The following is a 14,218-nucleotide window of genomic DNA, read 5'->3' as shown; positions in this document are numbered from 1 at the left end:
CCACTAACTCCTGCCAACACAGTCCCCAAACCCCATCCTGGGATAGCTTCTGCTCAGCAGGTTGAGAACAAAGGGGCCATGAGGGTAGCGTGAGCCAAGTTAAAGGAGATGCCAAGCCTCGCTGCACGGCAGACAGTGGGCAGACAGTAACGACTGACTGCCAAGATGTGTCCCGCTAACACACCTGCCCAAAGGAGCAGAATGAGCCACTGTGCTTCTGCCAGAAACACTCACCCCACCTTCAACCCAGCCAGACAAAGGTTTGCTCCCTAAAACCTTCCCTGACTTTGGCAACAGACTCAGCAATGCCAGGGCAGGGCCTCCCACAGCAACAATGCCAGGAAGAGTTGTTGGGATGTGGAGGATCTCAGGAGGGCAAGGGCCAGCCGGGAGCCAGCTGCAGCAGGAACCACAGCTGAGGCAAGCCTTGTCGGGAGATTACGAAACTCTTCATGCTAAGGACCCAGGCAGGCCCTATGCAGGCTCAGAGACTGAGAAGACAGGCAGGTTCCTGATAAGGGTGCAAAGAGAGGGGGGAGGTAGAAATAAAGGGCAAAAGGGGGCAGCTGATGTAGGTCCCCGGTCCAGGACTGGGGGTCAGGACACTTGGTTTCAGGCTCCAGCTCTGCCACTAACCAGCTCTAACTTCAGGCAAGTTGTCTCACTCCCTGGACCCCCGTTCCTCCATCTTTGCGTGGGAAAGCTGTGTCAGCTGCCCCCTGCGGATGCCCGTGCTTCTAACCACGTTTGGTACCAAATCTTCCCTCGGCAGAGAGAACATCCTTGTTCTGGATATATTTTTTGAAGCTCTCAATTACGAGACAATTGAACAGAAGAAGGCGTATGAAGTCGCGGCCTTACTTGGTAAGTTGGACGAGTTTTCACATCTCTCAGAGGATGGTAGGGGGCTGGGGGTGGGGGTGGGCCGGGGGTCAGGTGGATCTATACACGCGGCTTCCTGAGGAGTCTAGCCTTTTGGTTTTCTTGCTCCTGCCCCAGAATGGGGAGAAACCCAGGATGGTGGAGATTTCAGGTCCAGTTCATCCCCCAGTCTAAGCCTCTGTTTCCCCATCTACACGATGAAGAGTGTGAGCTCAAAGGTGTCTCACGACCTGTCCAGCCCTGCCCTCTGGGATTCCATGGTCTTCTGCCCCTGGGTTGGAGTCAGAATCTAGAGCCACAAAGGGAGGAAGGAGCTGTCAGAGGGAGGGAAGGTGGCCCCCAGGCAGGGCACTGGCAGGTCCCCTGGAGCTTCACCTGGAGGGCAAATTTGTGGCATTGGGAATGCCAGGTGTTGACCCCTGGAGCAAGAGTCCTTTGTCAAACACAAACGAAGGGCCCCTTCCCCAGATACTTACAAAGCTGCCTGCCACCCCAAGTTCCCAGGAATTCCCTGGCCCATGGGCACATAATGGGAGTTCACTTCAAACTTGCCCCAGCCCAGACCCAAAGTCTCAAGATGCCTGAGAGCAGACAGTTAAAGGACCTGCCCTTCTCAAGCCCTTCTCCAACTCCCACTCACTCTCAAGAAAGGATCTGACACCTGGGTGGTGGCTGCCTGAGCTGGACCAGGTGAGGGCGGCATCCCAGCAGGGAGCGGTGCCCTCTACCTGGATGTATAAGAGAAGAAATGGCTTTACATGCAAGGCCACTGCACACCAGCTGTGAGAATAGGGCAAGCGGCTTCACCTTGCTGAAGCTCAACCCATTTGTATGAGTTTGTCGTGATGGTTAAATATGATAACCCCCTGGCCCAGAGAAGGGCCATAAAAAATAGTTTCTGGCACCTGGACAGTGACCATGCCAGGGACTCAAGACCACCTGGTGTGTCCGGGGGCTATTTGACCATTTCTACACCTACAGGAGGCTGGGGAAAGGGCCATAGCCCCGGTCCCCCCTGAGTTAAGGTGGCTGTCACTCAGCCTCATAGGTCATTGTGTTCCAAAGGCACCAACCTGCTGGGCCCCACAGTCGAGGCCATATACCAGAGATAGAGGCCTCTCACCACCCTGCTGCCACCTGCCCTGTGCTGGCTCAGACCCTTATTTCCTAAAGACGACTCAGGATACATCTCATGTCCCCTTCCCTCCCCTGGCACAGACTCAGAGTCATTCTCTCTCTCTCTCAGAGCAAGGAGGGTCTGAGCTCTGAATCTGTCACATCCACATCACATATGAGGATGAGCTTGTTCCCAGCATCTTGTTCCCACCCAGAATAGCCTGAGGCTGAGGAGATGGTGCTGCCATCTGGACTCGCTATGATGACAGCATGTGTGCTCAGGCGCCCTCAGCAGCAGGCCCGGCACGCCCTTCCCTCAGTGTCACGTGGCCCCTTCTCACCTCCCAGTGTCAATGCACATGGGCACTTCCCAGGCACTCACACCACCTGTGGCACACCCCACCCCAGCCTGCGCATGCACACACCAAACCTATGGGTCCACAGGCCACACAGCCCCACGGCTGGTCACACAGCTGCAGAGACACACCCATGCACACACAGCCCTGGGCAGGCAGGCTGCATGTCACCCACCCACTGGCCCATGTCACTCCTGCACACTCACTCTGCCCACACACTCTCTCTCTCACACACACACTCATGGGCCTAACCCGGGTAGAGATAGCCACTGATATAAAACCATCAACAGCCAGACGTTGGCCGGCTTCTGCACATATACAGGTATGTGCACCCCGAACCCTGGCACATACCCCTCCACATCCCACTGCAGACCCACACTGCACACATGTATACACACACACCTCACACGTAACACGCATGTCTGTAGGAACACACTCCCCCAGAAGCCTCCATTAAAGACATTAGCAAGAGCAGGGAGGGAGGGAGGAAAAGGGGGAGCCACTCTGAGCCCAGCACCCTCCCCACCATCTCTGCTGTTCACCTGGAGATGTGGTGGGGCCCCCAGGCAGCCATAGCAGGGGACAGGTGGCCCAGAACTACCCACCAGAGAGTTCTCAGAGCAAGAGGTCAACCTGGCATCTCCGTGGAACTGTTCCCCATCCCCAGTGTGCCCTTGTCTCTGTCCCTCCCTCCAGAGGCCAACCCCCTTGGGTATCAGAGCTGAGAAGGTCGCTCCACAGTCTATCTCCTCCAAGCCCCTCCAACCCCCACTGCCACCAAACATCCCTTGGAGGCAAAGCTACTGCGAAGGTCAGGGTTCATCAAAGCCGCACACCAGCGGTGGTCACTCCCCAGCTCCATACCATGCTGACTCTGAAGCAGAGCATCTTGAGCTTTTAGGGGGTCAGAACCCCTTTGAGAATCTGTTAATAGCTATGGACACTCTTACAAGTGCCCAGGTGCACACACAGTTTGCATTCAATTTCAGGAGGGCTTCCCGCCATCTGAAGCCCTCTCCAGAGAGTGGACCTGAGAATCATTCCCTCCCACACACACATCCAGACCCCAACCCCAGAGGTTCTGATTCTATAGGCCTAAGCTATATCCAGCATCAACACTGACTGTAAGTCTCCCAGGAGAGTTTGATGCAAGGGGATCTGGAGACAAATCCAGAAAACTTTGACCAAGGGGGCCCATCCGCCCCAGGATAAGAACTTCAGCTCTAGAAAGAGTCCGATTAAACATTTACCTTACCCCAAAGGCAGAGGCACCGCCAAAGTGGCTCTGAAGGCCATGAATGGGTAGGTCAGGGGCATATTTGGGGCCACCACCCATCCAGGGTACAAGCCTCTTAGGGTAGACTGAGCCCATGCCCAGGGCGAGGACCACACAGATCCTGTCTCCGTATTCCCAGCATGGAGCCCAAGCAGGACACAGTGTGGTTCTGACTGTCTCTGAACAAGCCCATGCCCCTGTGGTGTGAGAGCTAGTCTAAGCCCCTCCAATGAGCAATCAGGTTAGCCCTCAGCCCCACTGGTCTCAGAGCCATGCAGTGAGGGAGGGGGCTGCCAGAGGCCCGGCCTCCATGCGACAAGGCCCAGGCTCCCATGGAGGGGATGCTTCAGTAGGTCTGGGTTCCACTGTGGCCTCATCACCCCTTCCTGGAAGCTGTGTGAGTAAGACAACCTCTTTGGCCTTCCTCCTCTCTCTCCAGGTGATATTGGCGGTCAGATGGGATTGTTTATTGGTGCTAGTATCCTCACAATACTAGAGCTCTTTGATTATATCTATGAGGTAAGATCTGGGGCTGTGCACAGGGAAAGACCACAGGCTGGTGCCTTGTCATGCCCCACGTTGGGAACTGTGGCAGAGGAGAGATGGTGGCCTCTCTCCACCCAGGGCCTGATTTCTCCTGTCCACCGATATCATTGATCACCAAATCCTAGGCCTGGGGTGGGGATAGTCTTAGGGAGGTTGGATGTGAGATAAACGGAAGCCATGGGCCCATCCTCAGAGAGTGGGCAGAGCAGTGGGTGTCTACACTGGCAGGGAGGGGGGGAGGTGAGACTGTGCAAGGCCAGCTCTGAGCCCCCCACCACAGCTAGGCTGGAGGTGGTGGCTTCCTACATGGGTGTGTCCATACCTGCACACACACTCAGGCCACACACACAGAGAATGGCCTGAGGCTGAGGAGATGGCGCCGCCATCTGGACTTCCTATGATGACAGTGTGTGTGCTCAGGTGGCCCGTCACCTGCGTAGTGTCTTCCATGGCCCAGCCAGTCTTAGGGAAGGGGCACTTCCCCTCAATTCTCATCAACCCCGTGCAAGGAGAACCCAGGGTGGCTTCAGGCTGCCATCAGACTGCAGAGGTGTCACCCTCAAAAGGCAGCTGGAACCAGGCACAGTGGCTCACACCTGTAATCCTAGCACTCTGGGAGGCCAAGGGGATCACTTGGGCTTCAGGAGTTGGAGACCAGCCTGAGCAAGAGCGAGACCCCATCTCTACTAAAAATGGAAAATTTAGCCAGGCATTGTGTTGGGCGCTTGCTATAGTCCCAGCTACTCAGGAGGCTGAGGCAAGAGGATCACTTGAGTCCAGAGTTTGAAGTTGCTGTAAGCTATGATGCCACAGCACTCTATCCAGAATGACAGAGGAAGACTCAAAAAAAAGTGGGGAGGGGGAGAAGAGCAGCTGGAAGAAAACCCCTGAAAGCCCCTCAAACAGACAGTAGCTGCTGGCATTGGGAGTTCCAGGGGCTGTCAGTCTTCCAGCCTGCACCTAATAACAGGCTTGTGGATGGGGCTGCCCTAGGTTTTGTCCCCCCACCCTATGTTCACTCAGAAAAGTCCACACCCCTGGCTGTGAGATGAGCAATGCACTTTGCCTCCCTGGAAAAGGCCATGGCCTCAGAATTCCTACAATGAGCCCAGACCTGCGAAGTCCTCCAAAATCTCTCAAGTGTAGGCACAGCCAACAAACACCTCCTGGGCAGTGTTCTTCCTCCCAGAGAGGGCTGTTCATGACCAGAGGCCACTGGGAACAGGGTAGTGCCCCCATGACCAGCATCCTCTGGAGGATCTCATCCCTCTCTGAATGGTGATCCCAAACTTGAAACAGGTCCCATGGTCAGATTTTATTCTGCTTTATTAATTTTGTGACAAAGCTATACAAAGTTATGGCCATCGAATCACACCAGGTAACATGTTTAAGAACTTCTTTTTATTGCTAGGAATAAAATGTTATGAACTCGGGCATGTCCTGATCTCATCAACTGTGCAGCTGTCAGACCTAGAAAGTGAATAATCCTCTTGTCCCTTAGGTCCAGCCTCAGAAAAGACAGACACACCAGCACAGGCCACTTAGCTCTCTCGCTGCAAAGACAGCCGTCCACGATGCAAGGCAGGGAGGAGCCTTTTTTTTTACCTCTTTCGAGATCTAGCTCCTGCAAAAAAATCCCATTTTTGCCCAAAGGTTGGAGTCAGACAGATGGGCACATGGAACCAGCTGTGAGGCTGAGTTTGTGCCACCGCCTGAGAGCCCCTGGCTGCTCCACAGGTCCCCAGCCGAGCTGAGTAAGGAAGGGCCTCTGCCTTTGCACCATCCTCCCAGCCTGACCAACCCCTTCCTGCTTCTCTTGCAGCTGATCAAAGAGAAGCTATTAGACCTGCTTGGCAAAGAGGAGGAGGAAGGGAGCCATGAGGAGGACGTGGTAAGAGCACGCCTTGCCAGAGAGCACTTTGCTACTCTGGCTTTCACGGGCGATAGGAAACCAGATATTGGGGCCGGGCAGGAAGGATGGGACTCGCTGCACACGTTTCCTGGATTGGGGATACCCTGTGAGTTCCCAAATCCAAGGACACTCCAACTGAGCCTCAAGGCTATCTCTAAGACCCGTCCCAAAGACAACTGGGTAAGCCAAGAGTGCAGCTTAGGAGATGCTTCCAAGGGTAGGTCCTGCCTGGCCCAATCCCGCTTCTCCTAGGCAAGGGAGCTGCTCCTTCATCTGACAGCATGGGGGTTACAGAGAACCTCCATGTATGTACTCCCTTATTCCCCAAAATGCAAGCAGGGGGCACTGTGGGCATTCCAGGCCATTTGAAGGGGATATAAAGTATGGGGCCCCGTGAAGTTGGTAGTAGCAACATTATCCATTGTAGCTATACCATCAGGCATTTTGTATGTGAGGCAGTTGAAGCCCGAAGACCAAAGTCATACAGCTGATGAGCATCAGAGCCGGACCCCAAGCAGCCTAACCTCTGCCCTACTCTGTGTCTCTCCTTAGCCAGACAGGCGGCCCCCTCTGGCTGTCCACCACTCTCCTTCCCAAACACAGTCCACTCCTGGGCCCAGGTGTTGGCTGACTGGTGCAGATATCACCCGCTTCCCCCCTCACCAGGAGTGGGCCCCACATCAGCACCTTCAGCTCTAGGAGAACCGTGCCCAGTGAGTGGCCACTGCCTACTTAAAGTCGACAAATCCAAAGTGGATTCCAGCCACGTCCCACTATACGAGCTCCCGTTTCTGTTTTAGATACTGTCTTTCTACCTGGCTTCAAATCTTGCAGGATTCTCTGGACCCCTGCAGCCTCTGTTGAACATAAGCAGATTCTGCTGAGGGGAGGGCAGTGTGGAAGGGGCTCAAGCTGTGCTCTCAGCTGGCCCAGCTGTGTGCCTGGGGGGATCTGCACCAAATCAGCCTTCAGGGAGTGTGCAGGTGAAGTGAGATCACATCTGTAGAGCAGTCAGCTCAGTGCCTGGGCCATAGTAAAGGCTAAGTGGTCCCCTGTCCACTCCCGTAGTCTCACCTTCCCTCAGAAGGTCTCAGTGTCATAACCTCCCCCTCCATCCTGTCCCGTGTTCCAGCTCTTCCCTAGATCCCCGGTCCAGCCTCCCGGCTAGTTTCTGGTTCCCATCCCACGGCAGCCTGAGAACCAGCCTAAAGAACAAACCCAGCTCTGGGACCCACAACTATGTTTCCCAGGGGCCAGCTTAACCCTAAAGGTCCATTGGGCAGCTCTGACCAACTCTGTTTCTCATCTTTAGGGCAATGGTCCCCAACCTTTTGGCACCAGGGACTGGTTTCATGGAAGACAATTTTTCCACCTACAAGGTGTGGGGAAGAATTATTTTCTCAAAAGGAGCTCACAACGTGGCTCCCTCCCTTGTGCAGTTTACAGTGGGATCCCCACTCTGATGGTTCCTAACAGGCCACAGGCCGGTGCTGGTCCACAGCCCGGGGATTGGGGACCACAGCTTTGGGGGCTTCCACCCTTCCTGCTCAGCCTCAGCAATTGGCATTTGCTGCCTTCAGGTCTAGTCACAGGCTACACCTACCTACCCCACCAAAGCCCCAGAGGAAGCCCCCAAGGGAGAGGGCAGGACTCAGGGCCACCCAGCCGAAGGCTGGAGACCACTCAGATACAGATCCAAGGAGCCCTCCCGCTGCCCTAGGGGGCATCCAGGGAGACAATGGTCAGATTCCATTTGGTCTCATGCCTCAAGATCTGCCTCAAATCAGTGGTGGGGGACAGGAGCAACCCAGAATGGGGACGCTTATTCCCCAGGGCCTAGACTGGGCTGCTGGTGGCATCGCAATGAATTTTTGCTGAATGATTAAGAAACCCCCGTCTTTCCTTTCCCTCCAGAGCACTTGTGACACGATGCCAAACCACTCTGAAACCATCAGCCACACTGTGAACGTACCCCTGCAGACGGCCCTGGGGACTTTGGAGGAGATTGCCTGCTGACACCCCTCGGGCTGCCCAGCATCCCCCAAACAGACCTTAAGGCCCAAGACACAGGACAGGGGACAGCAAGCTCAGGTGGGATGGCCCCTGACGCTGGAAAGAAGCAAGAGCCCCCTATGCACACATTGCAAACTAGCTGCCAAAACCTCGCTCTGGCCACAGCTGACACAGTGCGTCCTTGGGCCCCGCCGTGCGTCCCTCTTAGGAGAGATGAGTCACACTCTGGAACTGTCCAAGAACCAACCTGCCATCACATCTCACTGCCAGATGTATAAAGCACCTGCATGCTCAGACTTCTTACGGCGCCACCTCCACGTCTGTCTTGTACATGACATTCCTCTGTGCGGTTTCCAGCGTCACTCTGCTGCCCGTGCAGTGGGACCAGATTCCAGCTCCAAAGTCACCAAGAGGCCACCCTGGAATCAGAACTGCACGATCAGAGGGAAACCACAGAACTCTCTGCTTCATTCGGTCCTCGTGTGGTTCGTGAAGGTTCTTAACCTGCCCACAAACCCCTTGCCCCGAGCTGGCCCGTGGGGCTTCGTCACAGAAGGTGACCCGTGTCAGCCTCTCTCCCGCCCCAGCGCCTGTTGACAGTGGCCAGGGTGACTCCAGCGTCATCCATGGTGCCCATGTCGTCTCTCTCTCCCCGTGACACAACTGTATAGTCTTGATTCTTCTCATCTGGGGGCTTCTATGTTTGTCTGTTGGAGATTTGTTATGCTTTGCTTTGTTTTATGCTTTTTTGATGTTTTGAAGTTTGGTTTTTCCATTTTCTCTGGCGTTTATTTATTCGTGCTTCAAACCACAGTCATATTAAAAGCTGGTCTTGTGGAAATGGCTGAGTCATTTCTGCCTTTTCTCCACATCCAGGGCTCTCTCCCTAAGACTTAGGGAAGGGTCGGACCTGCCAGCTCAAAAACTGTAGATGATGCGTATGGAAAGTCGTATGCAGCAACACTTACCTTTACCAAATGTGCACACCCTATGCTTTTATTCTATTCTAACTCTTTGAAAACGATTGAACACAGCCATGTAAATGCTGCAAGACCCACTGACAGATCCTGGCCACGTCCAGAAGGACGCTGCCCTACACCACAGGCACATGGCCGCCAGAACAATGCCACTCAGATCTGGAAGTCGTAAAGGAGGCCTCCGTGTCCCTCTGTTCTTCTGTCTGCTGCCCTGACTCTTCCTGACCCTGCCAGTGAATCTGGGCCAGACACAGGCCCGGCACAGCCACCTCCCACACACCATCCTATCTGACCTTCTCTCAAAACTCCACACCTCCAGCAAACCAACCTGCTCTGTCCCTCCCAGGGTCACATTTGCTCTCCTGAGAGGATGTCTGAGTGAGACAGAGGTGGGGGAGAAGAGGTGCTTGTGCAGAAGATGAGGCAGGGTGCACCCTTTAAAGCCTCCAGAGGCAAGGGAGATTCTCCTTCGGGCACAATCCTTCCCCCGTGGCATCCTAAACAGCAGCTCCTCCAGCGCAACCTTTTCCTTCCCAGTCCCTTCCCCGTGAAAGTCTCCCGCAAGACAGGAAAGAGCCCTAACGTGGCTGTGCCCTCCCCCTTGTGTATAGAACAGGGATCAGGATCTGGGCCCTGCTCTGCCATCCAACCTCCTCTGTCTATCTCTCTGTCTCTCCTTCAAGACCCCCTGTTATGAATCGAAAAGAGTCTTATGCCAGGGGTTGAAAGCCCTGGCCCCATGACCTTCTCCTCTCAGTGGCTGGGTGACAATGGATGAGACCTTGTCCCTCTCTGGCCTCCGCTCCCTCAGTTTTAGGCTACAGCTGCTACCTCACCCGTGCACAGGGAAGAGGCAGGACCAGATGCTCTCCTGAGGCCCCTTCAGGATTGAAGTACTACAACAGCACAACCTCCCCTGTCCAGTGGACTAGTTCCCAGGAGTTGGCAGTACAGGGACCCAGAAAGAAGATGGGACAGTACACTCTGTGATGCCTCCTCCCAGGCAATCTCTCAGTAGGGGCTGCCTGAACTGTTAACTTTTAATTCTTAGCAACAGAGAGCAAAGTTGCAGGAAATGGCCCTGTTTTATTTTCTATCACTGCCTTAGCAAATCACCACGAACTTAGTGGCTTAAAACAACACGAATAGATGAGCTCACAGGGTCATCTTGACTCTGTAGGTCAAGAGTCTGGCATTTATTGGGCTAAAATTAAGGTGTCCGCTACATTTCTTTCTGGGTTTTGAGGGGAGAATCTATTTCCTTGCTTTTTCCAGCATCTAGAGGCTGCCTACATCCCTTGGCTTGTGGCTGCTTCCTCCATCTCCAAAGCCAGCCGTGATAGGGCGAGTCCTTCTCACATCACAGAAAACTCTGACCTTCTTCCATAGTCACAGTTCCCTCTATCTCTGAGTTCTCTCCCACTTATCTCTTTCATTTTCAATTTAAAGGCCTTTGTGATTGCACTGAGCCCACCACATAATCCAGAATGATACTCCCGCCCAAGGTTATTAACTTAATCACACCTTCCAAGTTTCTTTTACCATGTAAGGTCACAAATATACAAGTTCCAGGAATCAGGATGGAGATATCTTTGAGGCCATTATTCTGCTTCCACAGGCCCTTTGAATGACACAACTGATGCTCTGATTGTCCAAGTGAGCAGAGGAGAAACTGGCCTGGGCTCACCCAGCAAGTGAGTGGCAGTGCCAAGCCATTCCTCTAAGCTCCCAAGCTCACTATTCCATTTATAGACCCACCAAGGTGACTCATTTAAAGCAAGAAGGACTGAAAGTGATCCCTTTTCCAGACTTTGCCAGGGCATGGAAGTCCCTCTCCTAAGACAAACTCACTCTTGACTTAAAAGACTTTCAGATACAGGAGAGCAGGGATCTGCAGGGGGGTGGCCTCAAACTGCTCCCATCAAGGCCAGGAACCAAATTAAATATCTACTCAGTGAGTTGGGAGACTCTTCTATGCTCCTGCCTGTTCCAATTTAACAGCTTCATACATTTTTTAAAAATCTATAGCACAAGTTGCTATTTGAACAGCTTCATTGGCTTTCTGACTTCTTTTGCAGGAAAAAATTTTAGATCAATTTGCGATGGTGCAAAGAATATTTGAACGTGTTTGGATTGCTTCAGGGCTCACATGGGGATGTGCCCCTACTGACTCTGGGATTCTGGTTTTGTTCAGCATGGACCAGGTCTACATTCTTTACCTATTTACAGAAAGAAAAAAAAAAAAAAAATATATATATATATATATATAATTCAAGAGAACAAATCAATAGTTAGCTACTGGTTATTAATCGGTAGTTAACAAAAGACACCATCTACATTCCTAGGTGTGTTTTGTTATCATCATCTCAAACAAGTAGCCGTGTGTACAGTCATTTCCTTAGTGAGGACCTGGAGAGGTGGGCTGGACAGAGCAGACTCAAGGACATGTCACATTATCAGGATTGATCCAAGCAATGACACGAAGGCCGGGAATTTGGAACACAAGGTTGAATTCCCAGTGACCTCAGAGGGTCAGATAAATTAGTTAATTAATGGCACATGACCTCAGAAACAGAACACATGCGGTGGGCTGCCGTCAAAGCGAGTGAAAGGACTGAGAAATCCTTGCCAAGGGACGAAGCTGCCTGCTTACACACCACTGCTCTGGTGTTTTAGGCAAAGGGAGGCCAGAGTTATTGTATTTTCCTCTTTCCAGTTGGAAGCTATTTTTATGGGAGTTTTAACCGTGAACACACCTGGTGAGGAGTTTGCGGATCTGTAAGCACTGATGAGGGGGAGACCAGAGTCCACAGAGGGTCTCGGAAGAAAGGCTCGTGGGGGGTTGGGAAGGAGGGCAGAGGCAGGTCCTGCCCACAGGTGTGATCCTGGTGGGGAATATGTCCCCACAGGTAAGGCTCCCCGCACAACTTACCCAAGCCCAGAGACCCAGGAAAAACCTCTTCCCCCACAAGCTCAGATCATTCAGTTCGATTTTGAGAACCAAATTCTGCTCAGAGCTGAGGGCCTCCATGAGGTCCCAACAAATCTCATGACCCCAAAAGAGAAAGGGGGTACTCAGAGAGGGCAAGGAATTTGCTTCTGCAGAGGGTTGCAGCCGGCCTTGACCCCATGCCCTTACCCTCTCTGCACAGCCCGGGCTGTAGGAACAGCTCCTTGGCACAGCTGGGGAGGGAGCGGGGAAGGGAGGACGGGCGGAGTCATGGAGAGCACAGGTCCACCTGTCACCTGGCTGGGATGCCTTGACTGTCAGTCACTTGCCAGGCACTTGCCTTCAGGAATTTATAATCTGAGCAGGGAATGCTGACAACTAAACAAATGACTATAAAAGATGCACCCAAGTTTTCCAGTTGAAGGGAGGGAGAGAGCAGCATTTGCCAACCTAGGGGGCTGGGAGAAGCCCCAGTTCAAGGGACTGCACAAAGGTTCTGGGGAACACAAGCAAAGCAGTGAGGGGGAAATGTCCTAAGTGACCACCAAGAGGTAGGCAGGTGCCAAAGGATGCAGGGCCTCATCCCCATGCTAAGAAGGGTATCCAACCCAGAGACCTTCCAGCTCTTTCCTTGCTCCCTGGGAGTCTCTAGAGATACCTCCCAAGCCAAGGGCTGATTTATTTAGCTAGTGGCTTCCTTCCCACTCACATGAGAATCCTAGTGTCTTAGCACATGGAATTTGTTTATGTGTGTGTTTATGTATTTCTAAGGCTAGTTGATTAAGTATTGGGTGGAGGGAGAGGTGCTTAGGGCTTGTGAAACAGGGCTGCGAGACCCAACTCTGCTGAGGACAGGTGGGAGGAGCTGAATCTCTTACGAATTTGGTTTGACCAATGCTCACTTGCTTTTACAGGAACAAAGCAAATAGGTCGGCAAAGACTTCGGACAGAGAGAGCCAAAACACTAAGTTCCTCACCCATTTCTACTGTATCTGACCACATGACTTTGGGCAGTTCACCTCTCTGGGCCTCAGTTTCCTCCTCTATAAAAGAGGAGACTTTGAAATGGGCCGATAGTCCCTTGGGTATGTCCCACCTCCAACAGTCCATTAGTCTAAGTTGCAAATGAATATGAGGTGTCTAGGCAAATATTTGCTTTACTGCTCAGAGCCTCTGTTTTCCCATCTACAAAAGGGAAACGATGATTTCCTATTATTCAGGGTTATGAGGAGCTAGCTAGCTAGTACCTAGTATTCAGGGTTATGATTAAATGAGCTAAGGTGTATAAAACACCTCCTCTGTTCTTTTTCTTTGTGTAAAACATTGATTTTTTCATCGCATTTGGGTCACTAACTCCCGAAAAATAAGGTGACAGCTATGAAAAAACGCACATGGTCCCAGAGATATACATATAACTTCGCATACAATTTTGAGAGGATTGTGGACTCCTGAAGCCCATTCATGAGTCCCTAGGGATCCACCAACATTAGGCAAAGTCACCCCATCTAGAAAGTGCTAAACAATCCTTCAAAACATGACAGCACCACAAAGAGCCACCGACATCTCTTCTCCTAAAACGACACAATGTCTGTCACTTTTCAATTTACATCAAGGGGGAAAAAAGGCTGGATAGGATTCGATCAATTTTAAGATTTTTCCTCTCATCAGTTTTTTAAACCTTTGGTACCTGCCGCACACGGCTTGTGTGCTAAGTACATTTCCCACAGATGGCAAAATGAATGAACAGGCAGAAAGTGACTAGGAACAGGAAAACTTGAAAGTATGTGATTTCATACAATTATTTTATGCATGTAGAGATTTGAAGGCTGAGGAGACCTGTGTATGCAAAAAGCAGCTGTAGCTTCTTCTTTGCAGCCATTCCCACGGTCTGGTTCTTAAAGAATACAGCCACTGCGTCTGCTGCATCTGGGAAAGAGTGGGTGTGCATAATGTCTTCTGGCTGCCACTGAGCCTCCAAACACACCCCACTGGTGACATCTCATTTGTTTCTGAGCAGGGCTACAAGGGCGGGATTTTTTGTTTGCTTGATAAGTAATACCCACCCCTGCTGTGAATAAGGAGGTGGGGGATTTGGCTATCTTGTCTCCTTGAAGCTGCTCTCTACGCCATCCTTGGAAAGAAGGAGCTCATTTGGCTAAATTGTCACTTGTACGGGCCGTTTGTCTTTAA

At 52.3% G+C, this 14,218-nt stretch overlaps 1 protein-coding gene across 1 annotated transcript in view; it reads left to right on the top strand.

The window, feature by feature from the left end:
- LOC128570574 (acid-sensing ion channel 2) overlaps nt 1-8,942 on the top strand; it is a 285,991-nt gene extending 277,049 nt beyond the window's left edge. Inside the window, exons 7-10 of the mRNA XM_053569873.1 lie at nt 773-864; nt 4,070-4,149; nt 5,999-6,067; nt 8,003-8,942. Of these exons, the coding sequence (XP_053425848.1) occupies nt 773-864; nt 4,070-4,149; nt 5,999-6,067; nt 8,003-8,104 (343 nt within the window). The 3' untranslated portion in view covers nt 8,105-8,942. The remainder of the gene's footprint in view (nt 1-772; nt 865-4,069; nt 4,150-5,998; nt 6,068-8,002) is intronic.
- Nucleotides 8,943-14,218: the final 5,276 nt, after the last annotated feature.

This window comes from Nycticebus coucang, chromosome 18 (assembly GCF_027406575.1).
Source record: "Nycticebus coucang isolate mNycCou1 chromosome 18, mNycCou1.pri, whole genome shotgun sequence".
NCBI lineage: Eukaryota > Metazoa > Chordata > Mammalia > Primates > Lorisidae > Nycticebus > Nycticebus coucang.
This window is presented reverse-complemented; position numbering and strand designations above follow the sequence as displayed.